Below are 21,321 nucleotides of genomic sequence, written 5' to 3' on the forward strand. Positions count from 1 at the left end.
AGCCAATTACAAGCGTTTCGTTGACGAATTCGGTGTGCATGCACAGCTCAGACGATTATGTGATATTCGGCCGAACAATTCTGTGAAACTCGTGAATTCGGTCAGAATGAAAGAATAATTCGTTACGTGTGGCCGGACCTTTAGTCTGTGTACAGGGTGGGATGGACAAATTTGGGCCTAGCGGGTGTAGTTAGAGTGCACTTACATTTAAAGAGTTGATGATCAGTTTATAATGATTATTCATTAAAATTTAGAAAATTATTAAATGTTTATCAAAGGCATTTAAATAAATCACTCACAAGATTTGCACGCTATTTGACTTTCATGTTGATAAAATATTATTTTATTTATCAATTTGTTACAAGACCACAACATAGTTTGAATGAGTAACTTATTTAATATTCAATAAATAATAAGCAGTTGTAATATTTTGTGTGAATGGAAATTCCAGCAAGTGCTTTGCCATTACAGGAGTTGTCTAACTAAGGTCACTATTTTGAAAAAAACCATTCACTAAAGTATAGTGTACAGTATATAGCGCAATGTATATAGGCCATTGTGTGATATACCAATAATGCCAATATGTGTATTAATGCGATTTTCCTGTATATGTAGGCCTATAGAGCAGATTAGTTAAAATGGATAATTGGATAAACGACCCTCCAGCCCCAGCCCACCATCCACCAGCCCTATTAATTCATTTTAATGAGGATTGGCTGTATGTGTATGGCTTCAGTTCATGTAATTCCCCTCCTTATAGGAAGAATTTGGTAACTTGTGAAGCAAAGAGGCTATCAAAACCTGCCAAAATATTCAACGTGTTTAATATTAGTGTGCGACTATTAAAGCATATTCCTTTGAATGTGTCTACTTCAGCTTATCAGCATCAAGTTCTTATTTCCTGAGTATTATGGTTTATAGTAAGATTTATTTATGCTTTGCTATATTGTTATTGACACAAATTTATTAGGTACTAACTATATATGGTGTTGCTAACGTGATACACGGATAGCACAGTTGATTTTTTATATTGTCGAAGGCTGGATAAAAAGTCTGAACGTTTCGTGATCATCATGGCCATTCTGAAATAATCAAAGAACTATGCAACGCAGGCGATGAGAATGGGCCAGTTGTCATTACTGTTAGAGAGAAAACTTTTGATGACTTAAGATTATTCTAAATGACACTATGAAATGAGTTTCTGAAATTGCTAATGCAAACTTATGAGGGCAGGCATTTATTGTAGCAACCAGTGGAGATCTATTGTCACTAGATAGGATACTAGGGCTATATTTGGTATCCATAATACTGGTATCACTGCGTCTGGCTAACCACCTATGTAACGCTTATGTATTTTGGCTTTAGCTTTTCTCCTAATGACTTTGTCATCAACTTACACGTTTGAGTTGTCCATCTGTGCCTAAAAGTGCAAATAGCTTGATATGTGAGTTGATGATAATATTGTATCTGCATGGCTAAGTTGTATTTCTTATTTGCAGCATACAGTCAGCAGCTTTCACGGAGGCTGAGGTCGGAGATAACCGGTAGCATCGGCCTTATGGAGATGGTTCGCTGTCGCCTCATCTACAGAGCGGAGACTTATTCAGTTGTTTCGTCAGTTCAAACAGGCGTGAGGTTCCATGACTCGAGTCCTTCTCCCCACTCAGTTGGTCTCCATCTCACTAAAGCCTTACCTAGTCAGAATATTACCTGCGGCCTGCGTGGCTCGTGAGTTTCTCACCTACTATCTGCACACTCTGTAAAAACTTCACATTTCTTTCATTGTACCCACTGATTATAATCTTGCTGACAATATTTTGCCTTCAAATATGTGACCCTTTAGGTAAGCGACCATTCAAGTAGGCGACAATTTAGGTAGGCGAAAATTCAAGTAGACTACCCTTTAAGTAAGCGGCCCTTTAAGTAGGTAACCCTCTAGGTAGGTGACTTTTAAGGTAGGTGACTTTTTAGGCAGGTGACCCTTTATGTAGGCAACTATTTTGGAAGGCTACAGTTTAGGTAGGCGTGCATTTAGGTAGGCAACCATTTAGGTAGGCAACCATTTATGTTAGTAACCATTCAGATTGGTGACCATTTATGTAGGTGACCATTTAGGTAGGTAACCATTTAGGTAGGCGAACCTTGTCATAAGCTTGTGATCAGTCAGCAGATTTTAATGCGTAATCATTGATCTTAACCAGACTAATGGAAGCATTTTTGTGACATACCAACATTGAGGGGGAGGCAAATAGTTTTAAATCAAAATACAAAGTATCTGTCTCAATTATGGAATTTACATTTTGATCATAAATTATTTTCATTAACTTTAAAAACACAACACCGAATTGTGGGACATTTTTCCCTAATTTAACAAGTCTCAGTTTATGATACTTTTATTGTCTCATTTGGAAACTGTTTGTTTGAAATACAATTATTGTCAAAGTAATAATTGACAAATCTTTTTTGTTTCTACAAAATCTTTTTGTTTGAAATTCTACCCAGTTGTATTTAAGATTACTGAATCTTCGAATTTGTTTACCTCTGACTGTAAAATAAATCTTATAAACAATATAACTTCAGCAGCCACAAGTAGCTGCTTATAATAAGTTTTGCCCTACCACAGTTCTAGCAAGGTTGGAGATCATAAAATCATTTTTGATTGATGCCTGTTTCTAACATAGATGTAATATAATTGTTACAATTATAGTTATTACAAACTATTTCAGGAATTTACTCAGCTAGTCCTTTCTGTGATCAGAGCGATCAAATAATTTGCAGCGTTTCAATGTTGATGCTAATTCTATGAAAACTAAGTTATCTAATCAGGCATGTAGTGCGTGATCTGGTTAATAATTAGGCCACAATTTAGCTTGAAAATAAAACTTCTGTTTAGGAATTTGGCCAATAGGCCAAATTGGCAATTGGCAATACAATCGGCAATTGTATTGCCATTGTATTGCCAATTTGGCCTATTGGCCAAATTGGCAATTGACAATACAATTGGCAATTGTATTGCCAATTGGCCTATTGGCATACAATGACTTGCTCTAAGCGAAGCTCATAAAAATGCCAGTGTTTTTTGAATTTCTGATAGATAATATTGAGTTTTTTAGTTCACCTAAATGTATTGCAATGTGCAATATCCGCAGTATGTTATGCAAGATTCCTTGTTAACTGAATATTTTATTACATATTTCATTGTATAATTCGTGTTATCACATAAGTTACATTAAACTGTGAGCAGAGTTTTTATTAATGGTTGTATGAAGCTGGATGTACAATTCACTGAATACATGTATACGTTTTTAGTATAGGTGAATTTCCTTTCATTCATTTTGAATTCATTTTTTAGCCTTTCTCTCTCCCACTACTTCCTAGGAATTAGCTTTCATAAATCTATTCCGTCCCGACAAATGGAATGGAACACAACTTTAAAGATAGATAGTTCATTCGGAATCAAACTACATATAAGGTAGGATGACTCATTGATTGGAATTATTATTTTTTGTTAGTTAACTGTTGGCGCATGTCAGTTTGCTGTCCTGTTAGCCAATTACATTTCCTTTTTTTTCAGACTCTGAGTAGCTGATTATATTACTGTATTTAGATTGTATACACGTTCATCAAACCAAAAACGTGAAGAATAGTCTAAACGTAAAGCATCAGCGAGTACTGATGCTGAGACTGACCTTTCATTAATATTAAATAATATAAGTGTTGGATGATATCAACCGCCTGCAGATGCCGTACCTGTTTTTGTAAGAGCTTTGTAAAATGAACATTGGCTTTGTGACCTTGACTGAACATTTAAAAGCTCAGCGGTAAAGCAATTTCGATAGCTTGTGATATGCCCATTGGCAGAAAGAAATTAATTGTGGATGCCATTTTTGTTGTCATTGGTTACCCTTTTGCGAATTAAACTTCAACCTGTTGTTTGCAGGTCAGGTGTTCTAGCCCACTAGGATAGGGCTGCTCACTATTAAACTTCTGACTTTATAGGGAGCAGTTTGGATAGTCTTTTGTAACATCAAGATTACAGCAGACTATTTCATAACAACATCTCAAAAAAGCTACTATAGAAATAACCAACAAACTATACAGAGCGTGGCAGGTTAGAAAAAAACAAAGCAAACAATAATAATAAAAAACAAGCCGGTGTAAAACTCAAAGGCTACAAACCAAAGTGAAACAAACCCAAATCCAGATTAATATGCTCAACAAAATCAGAAATATGGATAATTAGTGAGTGAGTACTAGAGAATTCAAAAACCTCTAAATCTACAAAAACTAGCTCTATGGAACAACACAAAATGCAGTGAACAAACTTTTATCACATTAGATGTATGTGAATTTTATCCTTCTATAACTCGTACATTTCTTGCAAAAGCACTCAACATTTTGCCAGCAAAAAACCATGATTACCAAGAAAAAACGCACAATAATCTGCACGCACGCATGCTAAAAACCTACTTTTTCTTAAAAGTGAACTATGAACAAAATTACAATGTGATTTGATGTGACCAAGGACAGCTTTGATTGAGCTGAAACCTTCAAACTACTTAGTATATATTTGCTTTTACCACTACCAAGCGAAGTAAGAACAAACACCAAGTTATATAGAGATGACGCAACCACATATAAACCATCGATAACATCTCTACAAACACAAACAACTGGCTAAGAACACTTTCATCATAAAGAAGAATTTGACAAAATGAAACACCCACACTGATACTATGCACTAAAACGAAGTGGCTATAATCGTCAACTCCAATACACAACAGAAACAACTACAACAACAAAGACCACAGTACACAAATAAAAACAGTGCGGTACAACCATATACCTCAAATGTTGCAACCAACATATGAAACGAAACATTCAAATTGCTTCTAAACACTTCCACAAAGAGCACTTTTTGAGCAATATCTTTATTTTTAACAAACACACTATGAAGTTCAGCCACTCGGGTATTCCAAATATGAAGAGCATAATAAATGCACAGAACAATAAACTCACCCAAATAAAAACATGTATCCAAACAAAAAATGCAGTTTCAGACAAAAAAGACACATGGCTATTAGATAGCAAGTGCATCGCCATAAACATGCCTAATTTATTAATCGAAAGTAACAAAGCAAACCGACATAAAAATTGAATCATACATTTGATTGTGTCTAATGGAATTGGAACCCAGATACAACAACCACCAGGCTTCATTGAATCAGAGAAGTAAACAAAACGATACAGAATTGAATACACACTTATGGGATTTGACAACTAACAACAAAAACTCTGATACCAGTTTAAAAAAACGCACACTATCGATGTTACAGCAACGGAACAAAATGCTGTGACTTAGGTCTATTCAAACAAGGCTACATAACATTCAAAGTAACATCAACGATAACAAACATCACACATAACAATACAAAGTAGTTTTAGCAACATCGAATACACTCCAGTCCGCCTTATCTGCCTGCTGCGAACAAAATGCTTGGATGACGACATCGCTGTGTGACGATTGTATCAAGAAACTTTGCTAAAGACATGCATGTCGAAGGCTGAAAGGTTCTGCTGCTGGTTGACAACTGCCATGCCCATCTGGTCATCGAAAGCCTCCCCAACATGCATGTTGAATTTCTGCTACCCAGCACCACCTCCCTCTTTAAGCCTCTGAATATGTAGGTGGATCAGCTTCTCAACAAAATAGACTTCACCCAAGCTACCATCACTACTATTAACATCCAATCTCTGGCCGAAAACATCAATCCGCTAGATTCCATGCCATGACCAACTTAGCTTGAAGAGCCATCATACCAACTGCTTTCGAAAAGCTGGATTGGCCAAACTTCCAAATCTCACTATCACCATTGCTTTTGCTGCTGATAGTGTAGAACCATTGCCACCCAAGTTTGCTGACAAACATGCAATTTTTTTTGCTCCGACATCGGTATTATCGTATCCATCCAACTGCAGCTCGACCTTCACAAGCTGCTAAAGACTTCAACCTCAACGCAGCCCTAAACCTAATCTTCCTCAACTGCTTTCACACAGTGAGATAATCAATATATACATTAATATACATACCCATTTATCTTTTTCATCTATTTTTGTCTATATTTGTTTCTTTACATAAACTTGTATGTGTATCTCTATCATGTACCTAGAAGGATACAATTGGCAAATACTAAACAATATCAATAGTTGAAATAGGTGTTAGTTGTTTTTGCAGTCTAATGCATTTACATAAAGTGATTATGTACATGCTGCATTCAGTGTTATTGCTTGTCGTGGCAATTACTCTATTGTCGATCGGCTGCTGAATCTAATAAAATTATTCTATCATACACTGACTGAATGCATATGCTATAAAGCATGTGTTTAGTTCTGATAGCCTACACACACTAAACTATAAAGAGGTTTTAGTGGTTTTAATGACGATTGGCAATCATGTGCTTATTGCTGCGAAATCTGTCTTAGTTCTCTTACAATTGTGAGAACAAGTGGATGGAATCGATGCGCTTCACGTGTACCTCATGTACTAGTATGTATTCAAAATCTGAACATGTCCTTAATTTATTTCGTCGATCAGAAGCACGAATAAACATGAAAAGGTGTCAGGTGATTTCAGGTGTCAGTCTGTTCTTTACTTTCCGTGTGTTCCCTTCTGTCACCTTCCTAGATTTCAAGTGATATCTCTCTCCGTTGTTGCGATCGCTGGTTACAGCAGAAAGTGAGTTACCGTCTCTAGAGTTTACAGTCAGATTAGCTCTAAGTTATTGTCTTGTCATTTAAAAAATGAACTTACAAAAACCATAGTAGATATTCCAAGAAAATATCGATATTGTTCTAACATAAGCGACTGTTTTGGTTTGAGGTGATATAATTGCCAAGATGTTTCAAGATTAAAATCGACAGAACTTGATCTCAATTAAAAGGCTCAGGTTTGAGCAAAAGTGTGATTATAACATCTGTAGTTGCACTTTGGACAAGAAACTGACAGAATGAAGATAGTGACCCGTAACACTGCAACGTGAACACAGTACATTAGCCAATATTAATTATTAAACTGCGCATCTAGTGATGAAATTTCAACATTTTTTTAGCGTTTTAACTGCGATCTAGTTTTGTTGATTTTAATCTTGAAACATCCTGGCAGATCACCTCACACACCAAAAACAATTGCAAATGATAGATAGATGCTGGTAATTTCTGATAAAATCTGTCAATATATTGTTTAAATTCATCTTTAAGGCTTCGTTTTAAGATTTATTGTGATTAGCAGTGCTAAAATAGCACTATGCAGAGACCTATGTGCTCTTCATCTAGCAATAGTGATGAAGTCGTTGTTACGTTGTAAAAGAGGAAAGACCTGCTCAAGTGCAATATAAGGATGTTCAAGGGCATCGAAAGCGCTGACTGTTATTGCTTTGGTAGATCAATGGTTCTTTATTTCAGCTTGACAAGAGGCAAGCAGAAGTATGCGGTGCCATTACACATGTCAAGTCAAATTCAACCAACTGCTATATTCTATGGCCTGTTGTTGCCAACGCTTGTCTATGCTGCCGCCAGGGCGCTGCTAATTTTTCCTTACCTCAACAAACAGCGGGAAATGTAAGTATTCTCCTTAGGTTTTTTAAAAAGTATATGTTAATTGTGAGGTTTTTTAGTGGTTCTGCTCTTAGGTTGATGGTTTTAAAACAGGATAAGCGGGGTGTGACTTTTATATGCATATTAAGGGCAAGTTGTCCTTAATATGCATATTCCCTACTTGCCATGCCTACTTGCCCTATAGGGCAAGTAGGCATGGTTTTTATTGGCAAATAGAATACTGCATAGTCGGGCTGTGACAATTGCGGGCAGGTTGTTACCACTGCTGGTAGCTTGTGACAGCCATCTAGAGATTTATATATGTGGTCAGGATAGGACAATTACGGGCAGGTTGTTGCCACTGCTGGTAGGTCGTGACAACTATAATAGAGGGATAGGCACCTGTGTGGTCAGACTGTGTCAATTACAGGCAAGTTGGTGTCAGTGGTGGTAAGCAGTAGTCATGAGAAAATTATAAATTGCGATGTCAAACTGAAAAATACAAGCAGGTTGGTATCAGTGATTTTCGCCAGTAACAGCTTCAGCATGATTGGCAACTGCATGAGCAGGCTATGACAACTATTGGCCAGTTAGTATCAATTCTGGTGGCAATAAACATTTGAAGGTGCTGCGGTTCAGTCTTTTGGTTATAAAGCAAATCTCGCAATATAAGTTTTTCGATGATACTCCTTTGAAATGACATCTGTTGACATCAAACACTTTATTTTACATATGCACAGTTCATGGTATTGTTTTCAAATATACATGAATGCCACATGATAAATGGCAGCAAAACAGTTGCCCTTCGTAAGAACTGTTTTTGATGCCCAATGAACAATAGTTATAGTCATGACATATTAGTGTAGATATTAGTTTTTGCGGACAAAGACCAAAAATCCGTAGTTTCCCATTTATGGAACTAAAAGTTATAAATATGTTTTTTTGTGTGTTTATAGCGCATTGAGGTTAGTACATTACCAGTTATGTTAACATGCTGCTGACTGTACACTTTTTGATTCAGTAAATGCTGGTTGTGCTGATTGTGTCTTGCGACAGACAACTTCTGTGACCACATGGATCCCGGGAAATGACTTAGCATATTTTTGAGATAAACTATGGCTTTACATAGGAAGTGTATTAGCGGAATTCCTGGCATTGCACTGGTATTAAAAACAGCTTATAATCAGTGGCAGGAAGGTAGTTGCCTGCCACTTGCCATCAGCCTGACACATTTCCAATGACTAAATTGAGCAAGGTAGTATCTGTATCGCTAAACATATTAATAAGTGCCGTGAGAGCAAGCTTTAGGGACGTTGTGTTATTGCTGCCAAGTGCAAAGTCGCTATGCGTAATTTAACCACTCATATCGCCCAATGAATCAAATTCATCTCGCGTAGCTCAATCGGTTAGCATACCACTGAGTAAAAGGAAGGTTGTAAGATCAAATCCTCTGCCACATGGATTTTTTTTGTTAGATACTAATCGCTATTGCATCACGGAGAATACATAAACTTTGAGATTTATATAAATAGATTAATATTACTGTTGCTGCGTATGTGTAGCTTCTGTTACAAAACAAAAATTCACAGACTATTGAACTTATGGCTATGAGTTGTCTGCTCATGATCACTGAAGCCTGGCATCCTGCTAACTTTCTTTCCTGAGTTACGTTCTGTTCTCTTTATGCAAGTTGACTTGGTTTACTTTAATGTTCCTATTGAAATATTGACGTTTTGAGTTATATAATATGGCTGCCTTTAAAGTTACCTTTTGGTGCTGCGTTTTGTTGTTTGTTGCTTCTGAAAACCAGATAGCCTAAGATCTGTAGTGAGATTAACCTTTAATCATATAAATTAAGTGATTTTACCGTCATTCGTAATGCTGAAGATGTTTGTGTCCATGTTCATCACTAACATGTGTATTTCAGTTTGCATTAGCTGTTTTCCCTCTGTAGTTGGTTTGCAGCCGTTGTTTAGTACAGACTGTAGTTTTGCTGACATTTTTTGCAAAAGCTCCTGTGTAGGATGAGCCTCTACAATTGACATAAAAATGAAAACTATTTCAATAAACAAGAAGGCATAAGTTGAAGTATGCAGAATTTTAAGAATCTGTGTCTGACTCAGTCTCTAGGAATTCTTCGTTTCTAGGAATAATTTTGTTAGGAATCTTACCCTACAGGATGAAAATATTCGTTGGTCAGAAAAATTCACGAATTCGCGAACAGTCAATCCCGCGAATTATTAAACTCAGTGAATAATTAGTTCTATCTTTAATCACAAGAGAGAATAATTACTGCATCAAATTGTAAAACTAGTCGCTAGCCTAGTTTTTAATGTAAATACTAAACGTATTTGAGTTCCAAAACATTTTTAAAATCATTGCCTGAGCTTTGAGCTAACACCATTGGCAATGCATCACCTTTATTTACAAAATTATTCGAGGTTGTCACAAGATATGCAGAATGGCGTCATCGCGAAAATAGCCGCGAGGTAGATGTACTAAACAAAAGCCGAGTTCCAAAACTTCTTTAAAATCATCGCCAGGCTTCGAGCTTTATTGCCATTGTGTCAAACTTTACAAAATTATTCAAGGTTTCTACAAGTTATTCGGCATGGCTTCAGCATAGCAAAAAAGCTCTCCTAGTCTTTTTACATTTGAATCAACTCCATCAATCTCTAATACCAAAGTCAAGGACGATCATGATCTGGACATTATGGTATGTATTTGATTTGCAGTGCAGATACGTTTTTCCATAATCAACTGCATTAGTTAATTCTTTTGTTTAAAAACTCATCGCTTTCATCAAATACTTCAGCTATTGTTTTTGTACTTCCTCAACACTCGTTAATATTTTTTCTTTTTGGTGTTTACTGCAGATTGAGAATGAAACAACCTACTCCGATTACGAAAACTAGAGACAAGTAGTAATATTCATCAAGGCAGGAATATTGGCAGAGAGGCAACCAGTCAACCTAGACCCCTTCATCAACAACAACTCTTTGATATCGCTGTAGCAAACATGATTAAATTATATATTTTATTTCATGTATAGATATATTATAATTCATTACAAACTTGAGTGTACAAATAAAATATTTCAAATACAAATAAAATTTTACAAACGATGAATGGAGTAGATATAAACAGTTTAGTCCATATGGCGGTTGTCTAGCAATAAAATTAAACTGGTACTCTTGATATGTGAATACTAGCGTGTAATGGTGCTTTCTGACTAGTTAATTTGGTAATAGCAGCTCTGTCGCTGTCACTGTCTTGGGTAGGTGTTGAAGGCGATTATCTCGCTATTGCATGGCTGGTAAGGAAGTTATTATCAGAACTCTCCTCGTGGCTTACTATTGCAAAGTTCTGCCGGTTGGCCAAAGATTTGTGCTCGTAAAGGCGTTTTTGTTCCTTTTTTAAAAATAGATATATTCTTCTCGTAAGTAGCTGCGGTCACTTCAACCTCAATTTCCAGACCTCCCTGAATGATTGGTGATCTTCTAAGAATGACATCTACCACCCTTGCAATCATTGTTCTTCGGTGTATGATGAAAGATCTCTCTCTCTCACACTAAAACAAATAATGAAGCAGTAGGGATGGAAAAAAATAGTATTGCGTTTTACCGAAGAACCAAAGTAAAATTCAACTAATTTAGTAAATGTAAAAAACTCATTACTTACCACAAGTTGTTGGCTTATCAAAGGCCTCCAAAGCGATGAATATTCGTGAAAACTTATGAACGCAGCAAAAATTGTTTACCATAGAACAGCATGATCGCCTCGCAGTTGTTAGCTAAATATAAACCGGAACACGCGGTGTGCGCATGCGTAGGAATAACTATTACTAGCCGCAATAGAGTTAACATTTCCTAGAGAGTGGCAGTTTTCAGCCGCGAATAAATTCATCCGCGAATATGCATGAAAAGACAATTTTCGCGAAATATAACTCCGCGAATAAATTCATCCTGTAGGGTATTAGGATTCTAATAGTATCATATTAGGACTTAAGCAGCATTAGAAATCTTGTATTCAATTGGTTGATTGTGATTTAGACAACACTTTCGCGACGACGAGCTGCGTGGTACGACCCGGCGAAGCGTTTACGTCTGGCCAAAAGCCGCATGATGCGGCTTTAGCAGGTTTCGTACAAATAATTTCTGATTAGCGAGTAGTTAATCAGTTATCATATCTGTACTTAAACGGTACATTATCTGGTACAAAAGTCATCCATTGTCTGTATTCGTTGAGACAATAGAAAATATGTTTACAACAAATTCTGATTGCTGTTTCGTTTTGCAAGAACTTTTTTTTTTGCCAGAATTTTTCATTAGCAATGACAAGTCGTGTCAGACACAATGCGGATGCAAATTTTCACCAAATCCAAATCTATCGACTTTGGGTGATTTTTATATAGCAATAATAATACTGAGGGTGATTATGTTTGTCTTCCTCAGTAATGATACGACTCGGACATGTTCAGTTTTTTTAGCAAAGGTTAAAAGGTGGCCAAGCTCATCGTGCAATGCATTCGTGGTATTTCTATGGAATGAGCTGCTGTAAAATTTTATACTGATTAATTTGGTACCGAAGAATTTATTATAGACTATGCGATTCAAAAGTTATGATAGGTTATATGCGCCTTTGTCAATTATTAGGTTTTACTGAATATTTAATTATGTCCTGTTGAAGAAACTAATTTAATAGCGAAAGAGTTGCATGTCAACATTCAGTGTTGATGTATCTATTTTTCTTTAATAGTTGTAAAACTCGTAATATTATTAACGGTGTTGAATAAACAACCTATTGTAATAACTCAAGTATAATGCTTACTAAACTATAATACTTCCCTACTTTTAAATAAAAAAAATTATCAGATTCTACATACCTGTAGTGAGTGTTTAGTAAAGTATTTCGAATATGGTTTGTATGTTGGAGTTATTCTCTTGTTATGGTCACATGACCGAAATGATTGACGGCCAGTTGAAGAGTTGTGTTTATCGTCTGCATTTAGAAGGAGCGTTAAAAAAATAAATTTGTTATTGATCAAAATTAAATCTAAAACTCTATTATTAAGTACAACAGATATTACAATAACCCTCTCGTAAGTCTTCAGATTTTGGTGCTGGAAGATGAACTTACACAGAATTTTTGTTAATTTCCATCAGAAGTGTCGATATTTTTTACCATTTTCGATTGCTCTTGATGTTTGAGGTGTTCTGGCAGTCCCTATGTTTCTAGATTGCTCTTGATGTTTGAGGTGATCTGGCAGTCCCTATGTTTCTAGATTGCTCTTGATGTTTGAGGTGTTCTGGCTGTCCCTATGTTTCTAGATTGCTCTTGATGTTTGAGGTGATTTGGCTGTCCCTATGTTTCTAGATTGCTCTTGATGTTTGAGGTGTTCTGGCTGTCCCTATGTTTCTAGATTGCTCTTGATGTTTGAGGTGATCTGGCAGTCCCTATGTTTCTAGATTGCTCTTGATGTTTGAGGTGTTCTGGCTGTCCCTATGTTTCTAGATTGCTCTTGATGTTTGAGGTGATTTGGCTGTCCCTATGTTTCTAGATTGCTCTTGATGTTTGAGGTGTTCTGGCTGTGCCTATGTTTCTAGATTGCTCTTGATGTTTGAGGTGTTCTGGCAGTCCCTATGTTTCTAGATTGCTCTTGGTGTTTGAGGTGTTCTGGCTGTCCCTATGTTTCTAGATTGCTCTTGATGTTTGAGGTGATTTGGCAGTCCCTATGTTTCTAGATTGCTCTTGATGTTTGAGGTGTTCTGGCTGTCCCTATGTTTCTAGATTGCTCTTGATGTTTGAGGTGATCTGGCAGTCCCTATGTTTCTAGATTGCTCTTGATGTTTGAGGTGTTCTGGCTGTCCCTATGTTTCTAGATTGCTCTTGATGTTTGAGGTGTTCTGGCAGTCCCTATGTTTCTAGATTGCTCTTGGTGTTTGAGGTGTTCTGGCTGTCCCTATAATTCTAGATTGCTCTTGATGTTTGAGGTGATTTGGCTGTCCCTATGTTTCTAGATTGCTCTTGATGTTTGAGAGGATCTGGCAGTCCCTATGTTTCTAGATTGCTCTTGATGTTTGAGGTGTTCTGGCTGTCCCTATGTTTCTAGATTGCTCTTGATGTTTGAGGTGATCTGGCAGTCCCTATGTTTCTAGATTGCTCTTGATGTTTGAGGTGTTCAGTCCCTGTTTCTAGATTGAAATTAATAAAACATGATTGCAATTAAAATGTCAGAAGAAAACTTTGTGCAAAATGACATCACCAATCGTTATGGTTGCGGTAGTTGATACCGGCTATTGGGTACTGCTTAGTATGTGCAGTAGCATAGATATGACTAGCTACGTTACTTGAAGGGTTTTCATTACACTCCACTTTTTTAATCCTCATCGATTTTCGCTTCAAGGAAATAGAACAGACTCACTTGAAAACAAACAAGTACAGCACACATTTTTATTATCATGTCGACCAAACTTGTCATCTCAGCCACATGTTAAACAAGTAACCATAAAGTAATTTTGATTACTTGTTTGAAATATATGATGCCCTGCCGTTTTAGTTAGAGGGAATTATATGGTTGTATTACATATTTAAGCAGTTATGTCATTTTTAATTTAATTGATGAAATGATTTTAATAAAAAATATTTTATTTACGCAAACTTAGTCAATAATCTCTTATAACTATTAGAGAGCGGGAGAAAAAGAGAGAAGAGCACAAAGCCGCTCGGGAACAGAGGCGTGCGGCAGCGAAGGAAGAGGTGGAACTAATGGCCAATTCCGTCCAGCAAATCATAACTCACGAGGAGAGCATTGCCGGACTGGTCATTGTCAAAGCTCTTTATGGCCGAATCCATATTGGAGAGCATAGGTAGGTGTTTGAAGAATATAGACACAGATGAGGAAGGCCGTGTAGATGTGTATCACGAGTCACATCTGGAAAGAACAGACGGCATATTTTGTTATTTGCTTGCAGAACTGAAACAGCTGATGAATATGTTTTAAATGTGACATGTGCCCTTCAGCATCAAGTAAAAGACTCATCCCTACGGATTCCCTCCGATGTTTCTAAGGTAAGTTATGATTTTTGTTAAGGTCACATCTCAGCTACAAAAGTGTGTTTACGCTTAATATAAGGAGTAAGCATGTTTGGTAATGCGAGCATTATAAACTGTCTGTGTAGACAGCCACGCTCTCTACTTTAGTGTACGTGTCGTGACCTTGACATCCAAGTCAAGTGCAGTCGCTTTGCCATTGAAGCTTAAAGGTTGACTTGCAACAAAATTCACATTACAGTTATTTGATATGAAAAGATTCACCATGTCTTACTCTGCTGTGTTGTAGGTGCAAAAATGTGGAAATGGGATTACAAGGCTCTTAAAAGCTCAAAACGAACAATTAATCGTAGCCATCACAAAACCGCCGTAGATTAGAATCTCTTTCCGAAACGGCTCAAATGGAACATAGTTGTACAATATGGCTTCTGTTTACACTTTCACGCAACCTCATTGGTCGAAATATTTTCACCAATATACTTCATGCATTCAATAAAACCATGTCTATTGTTCTTACGCATCTGTTTTATCGTCATTGTAATGCTGTCACTTTCAGCACTGATATCTTATAACCTACCGTAAAAAATTGTTTAATTTTTTAACCTTAGCTCGAAGGAGTACATATCAATGTCTGATAATCATGACGAGCCTGTTGGTCACCGGTGATAATCGAAAAGGCGGTTTTGTGATGGCTGCGATTAACTGTTCATTTTTAAGCTTTTAAGAGCTTGTAATCACATTTCCACATATTTTGCACATACAGCACAGCAGAGTAAGACATGGTGAATCTTTTGATACCAAATAACTGTACCGTAAGTCCTCATGCTCAAGCCACGCGGTTTGTGCTCAAAACCAGATGACTCACGAAAGAAAATAATCCTTCAACAAGCCGCATATGCCCACAGACCGCAGCTAACGACTGAGGTTTTGTCGTCCTTGACTCCTTCGGGAGCGAGAATGTTGAGACGGGTTTCACTATACCCCATCCTCTTGAATAAGAAAACAGACTACATCAGTACATTGTGAAAATAATTTTCTTTTACTTCCAAGTTCAAATTAAAATTCCTGAAAACTTGCATCAACAACTTGTCATGTCTCAGCTAAATTTTTATTTGCTTCGATGTCAGCAGGTATTAACACGCTATCAACCGCTTGTCTCTCACTTGTGTATCATGAGTTCATATCGCAATAGAGCGATAAATTCTTTTCAGTCTAAAGTACAGTATTCCGTAACCATGACCTTGAAAATAAACGAGTAGGTCGCCTAAACCCTGTACATAAAAGTGTATCATGACTGCGATTCTATGGTTATAGCACGGAACTGAACAGAGACCGCATTTATCGAGAAGCCGCCCTAAGCCCCACGTAAGTTTTAAAAACTTGGCTTTAGCCGCGGTCTATGTCCTTGAACCAGAAGCCGCGGCTAATGACAAGCCGCGCGGCTTGAGCATAAGGACTTACGGTAATGCAAATTTTGTTGCAAGTCAATCTTTAAGGAATCAAACAGTGGCTAATTTTAAGTACATAAATGCAGCTTGGTGACCAATCAGAGCTCACATTTTCAAGCGTTGATAATGGCTTCAGTAAATTCTAGTTCTAGCACACACACAATTCTGACAGTTATGAAGCATAATTACTGACAAAGTAAAATACATGTAGAACAGACTAGGGACTCAGGAAATTAAAAAAAAGTATAAATTACGAGTTTTTCAACCTTAATGATGTTGTGAAGACAATTCTCATGTATTGACATTAATAGCATTTCATAATCCTATCATCTATTTCGTCTGTACAACAACGAAACTTGTTCAAATCAGAGTAGAGATGAATGTAGTGTACATGTATTCATGTTTGTTTCCTTGATGTGATTGTACGATCACCGTATGAAAAGTGATTTTTGCTCGCAGGCTGAAATGCCAGGTTTTTACGACCCGTGCTGTGGGGAGGCGAAGCAACTCTACATTAGATACAAATTTCATAATAAGCTTCATCATGTGACCCTTGCTGACAAGGAGCCTATATCTATTCCTAAACAAGGTGAGTGGTTGTTCTCTTTATTTGTGAGTGGGAAGGCAATTCCAAACTAATTTGTCAAACTAGTTTGCTGCACGATTCTTTGTGAATAAAGTATAAAAATGGCATAATAGTTTTTCTATGTTCATTCAATGTGACAATCCATCTATCAATGCGAGGTATGTGCTGGCACTGCATCGGAGGTAATAAAATGACTCCATTAATTTTAGACGCCATTAATCGTTTTACAGTTATACCTCTACTTATGAAAGACTACAAAATTAATTAAAGTTACAAAATGTCTTTCGGTCAAAATTTTGCCTCGACTTACAAAAGATTTTTCTAGAAATTATAGCCTGTTCATCAGTTTTGTGACTTAGCACTTTTGTTTCTCGTGGGTGTGACGCAGAAGGCGGCATCTCATTCAGTTCCTTTTGCTGAGAAAATTCAGTAAAACGACAAATGTTGTTTTCTCTCATTGTGTAATTTGGAGTTATCATCTATCACATTCAGAGTAACACAACTTTTGTTTCTAGTAATGCAAGTTTCGCATCATCTATGTGACAGCAGTTATAACTTATAAGTAAATAAATGCTTCTACTTACGCTTTTGAAACATTTATTCTGCACCAAACAAAACTGAGACAACAACAACTGAGACAACAACAACTGAGACAACAACAGAACTCACCTCTTCTGCCTTCCTCCAACTTCCAGTGGTTTTCACTTAGGCTCATCTGGACGGCCAACACCAAAGTGCAGAGTGTTCATAGTTTTTATTCTTTCTTATTCTCATTTTTTCTCTGTTTTCTTTTCTCCTTTTTCATGTGCAGACGCTACCTACTTACGAACATTTGTGTTACGAACAATGGTAGATAACGAGGGTGTTGCCCGTACAGACTCTACAGTCTACACTGTAACCCTTTATAACCTACAGGATGAAATTATTCGCGGAGCTAAATTTCGTGAGAATTGTCTTTTCATGCATATTCGTGGACTAAATTATTTGCGGATGAACACATTCACGAATAAATTAATCTGTAAAAACAGCTAGCACTAGAGTAAAACTTCCACGTACTTATAGCACGTGTTTAGGGTTCTATTTAGTTAGGAAATTTATGTCAATCATGCTAAGCTATAAATTTTACTGAATTCAGAGGGTTTCACGCATATTCATCAGTTTGGAAGCCTTTGGTGAACCAACAACTTGTAGTAAGTTATGCGTTTTTTCAACGTAAATAACCGCAGGAGAGATTTTTATGATGACGCTGTGCCAAATTCTGATTAACTTGTAACAATCTTGAATTATTTTGTAAAGAAGTTTGATGCATTGACAATGGGTTTAACTCAAAGCCCTGGCGATGATTTTAAAAGAGCTTAGGACTCAGCTACGTTTACTAACTCTGCCTATGGACTAGCTTCTATTTTGAGGTAGTAGTTATTTTCTCATATGTTAAAAATAAGACCAATTATTTGTGGATTTTAATAATTTGCGGAATTGACAGTAAACGAATTCGCAAATTGTTAAATCCATCGAATAATCTCATCCTGCAGGGTATGTATATTTAACAATGTTCCATAAAAGCTCATTGTAATCACTGATATGTTTGCTACATTTTGCAGCCAAACTGGCTTTTAATGTGCAATAGAAGTAGAATTATGAGTGTCGATTTATTGTGGGCTGAGTTAAGATAACCGCAGTGATGCTATCAAGTAATAAAGTATAAAATTGCAAGCTTATAAGTGACATAATAATTTATCAAGTGCTACAAATATATATCAAAAACAAGTGATATAAACGAACCATAATTATAATGTATTCAGCAACAGAAGTTAACATTTTTTACATAAAGATACTTGTATCATTTGTTCGGCAAGTTGCGTTCTGGTTGTTACTTTCATATTGAATGATTTTATCTTCTGACTGTTCAATAACTTCCAAAGTGACTGCTGACCTTAACTCTCTTTCTGCTCTGCTGACAAATAATCGATAGTGCCCAAACAATTTTTTAACAAAGCAAAATTTCTACGCTTTGCTACCTGAAAATGATTTTCATGAAAAAAATGATAAACTTTTAGCTCGTGAGCAGTGCACATGTAATAGTCGGAGACAACTTACGACCAAATTTGATTAATGAACAATCATCCAGAATTTATCTCGCTCGTAAATTAAGGAGCGTCTGTATACTTTTACTACTCAGTATAATAATATATGTACTGTCCATAAAATAGTTCTAATATGTGTATCTTATAGGTTTAACCATTACTTGTCTTTATTATTTATACAAGTCTTATATCTGAGTTTTGTGGAGGCTTGGAAAGGGTTACGGAATTTATATGGTAGAATCAGTTTCTCTTTATGAAATTTTGTACTGACAAAAAAGGCTCCAGAATAATTATTTTCATAAGTAGAAGGGCCACCGTACCTTTTTATAATCGTGAGTTACCTTTACAGATTACAAAGTGTTGTCTCTTGTACAGAAACTGCCTATCAAGAGCAATTGCTTGCAAACTGTGCGTGGTTTTAAATGGGCTTCGGATGAGTCTGTAAATTTGTTAACCTGATCATGGAAAATATGTTTGATTTATTTCTGTGAAATGCTTCCATTGAAGAATTTTTTTTATCTCGCATGCGGGTACTGCTACTCCATTACCAATGTGTTTATTAACCTGCTGTATTACCTTCCTTATGCATTAGTAACTATAAAAGATTATAGCAATTCTATGGAGCGGTTTTAAATCTTGTTATGTTGGTGGTGTGATATTTGTTATGCGGTAGGTTTAAAGGTCCTATAGTATTTAAGAAAATTATCAGCCGTCAGTCAAGGCTGAGTTCACATACCCACTGACAGGTAGTGTCATTGTTTTGTGTCTGGAACATCCCGTACCTCAACCATTCTGCCATTCCAGTCATTTTGTGATATTTGAAGACTTGCTGTCTGTTGCAGGTCACTTGATGTCCAATGCTGCTGGTAGCTGACCCTCCAGTGACTCTCAGGTGCTTATTAGTTTAGGATTCATTTTCGTAGGTGCCACCATCTTTGATAGTTTCAGATTTAAGAAATTTACCTTTTTGTGTGCAAAGCAGCTTCTATAATGGTATAACAATAATCCATTTATTTATTTCGTTGCTGATGCTTTAAATGGAAATACACAGCATGCAGAGCAATAAAGTATTCCTGAACCACTTATACCATCTTTGACTCTTATTGAAGAACTATTGCAGCAAATAAAACAAAAAACGATATATGCTCAATTTACAAAGCTACTAATACACCAATTTGTCCCTTCTTTGTTGTCAACACCCTCAAACTCTGCCTTATGTAAAATCACTGTTGATAAATTTATGAGCTAATGTACAACTTTAAAAAACAAGTACTATTATTATTATTACTATTATTACTGCAAAGTCATATTAGAATCAATACACAAGTTTTAATTTTGAAGGAGAAACAATTTTTTTTATAAATTAATTACAATATTTGAAAAAAGCATCAGAAACAGTTATCCGAAAAAATTTGATTCCCACTATAGTATTATCCAAATTTACATGTGTGATGAGTATAAACAAAGATTTAAGATAACTTAAGACAAGTTATTGACTGGGTGAAGAGCAGTTTAAAATTAATAGTGTCAACGTGTCAAGTTTGTCTTTTGTTCATGGGCTGACAACATAAAGGGTGAACAAAAAATCATGAACAAAATAAGTACTTTTATAGAAAATACAAAAAGTCAAACCGCTTTGAACTCTGACATGAGTCGAGGATTGTTTTTAGGTTCTCATTGCGAACCCTGATGGAATACGGGTGTCTAAGTGTATACAAAAAGCTACTATATAAAGGTCTACGTCTTACAAAATTATCAGTCATACACATGCCCAAAAGTTTAGGATTATCTGCTTAATGCTGCGCTCAGCGATATATTACCAACACCGTGCTACGAGAGTGGCGGAGGCCCATCAGCCTCCATTTAGGCCACGTATCTGAGACACTGGCTGGCCAATCTTAGCTGGTTGACTCAACCGGGAGGGCGAGTCAGCCCGGCCGGAGTGACAGAAAGGCTGCTCAGTCTCTTGGGATTTAGAAGAAGAAAGCCAACCCAATTTAGCTTGACAGCTGCCAGCTCAAAAAAGACCAAACAGTCCCGGAGTTAGCGCAGGCTGGGTCTCTGCTTTACAAAGGAGTGTGCAAGGCCAGGAAAATCAGTTCAGTAAAAGTTTACAGAGTTTCTTGAGACATACATTTATATTAGAGGAATGCTCACTGAGTCACTGGAGGAACACACAGGCAACCCACCACAAACATACCATTAGCATAAAACGGCTAGTCTGAACAGCTAAGAGCAATCTCATGGATCCCTACTGGGCCAATGTGTATCACGCTGAACAACCCTTGCTTGCAACAGCACTTACTGGCGGTATCCATTCCCATATTTATTGACATGGTGCGAGCTGGTATTTGTTTTTCCAGATTTGGATTGGGGAACACTAGGAGCCTCTCGTCAGTGTCACGGAGGGAAAGCTGCGTAGGGAGGTGTTGGTGGCACTAGACCAAGTCAATGGCCAGCTTGCACAGATGGTGCAGCAGCTGAACAAACAGGTGCAACAACTGTGGAGGGAACTTAACAGTTTAATAGAGGCCCTTCTGTGCGGGAACAGTAGGGC

The 21,321-nt window shown here is 36.8% G+C and overlaps 1 protein-coding gene across 1 annotated transcript in view; it reads left to right on the forward strand.

Moving 5' to 3' along the window:
- LOC137403797 (dnaJ homolog subfamily C member 11-like) overlaps positions 1-19,694 on the forward strand; it is a 44,786-nt gene extending 25,092 nt beyond the window's left edge. Inside the window, exons 3-9 of the mRNA XM_068089847.1 lie at positions 1,500-1,728; positions 3,353-3,472; positions 7,462-7,617; positions 14,283-14,462; positions 14,568-14,664; positions 16,554-16,683; positions 19,607-19,694. Coding sequence (XP_067945948.1) covers positions 1,500-1,728; positions 3,353-3,472; positions 7,462-7,617; positions 14,283-14,462; positions 14,568-14,664; positions 16,554-16,683; positions 19,607-19,638 — 944 coding nt within the window. The 3' untranslated portion in view covers positions 19,639-19,694. The remainder of the gene's footprint in view (positions 1-1,499; positions 1,729-3,352; positions 3,473-7,461; positions 7,618-14,282; positions 14,463-14,567; positions 14,665-16,553; positions 16,684-19,606) is intronic.
- Positions 19,695-21,321: the final 1,627 nt, after the last annotated feature.

Source organism: Watersipora subatra, chromosome 9, assembly GCF_963576615.1.
Source record: "Watersipora subatra chromosome 9, tzWatSuba1.1, whole genome shotgun sequence".
Taxonomy (NCBI): domain Eukaryota; kingdom Metazoa; phylum Bryozoa; class Gymnolaemata; order Cheilostomatida; family Watersiporidae; genus Watersipora; species Watersipora subatra.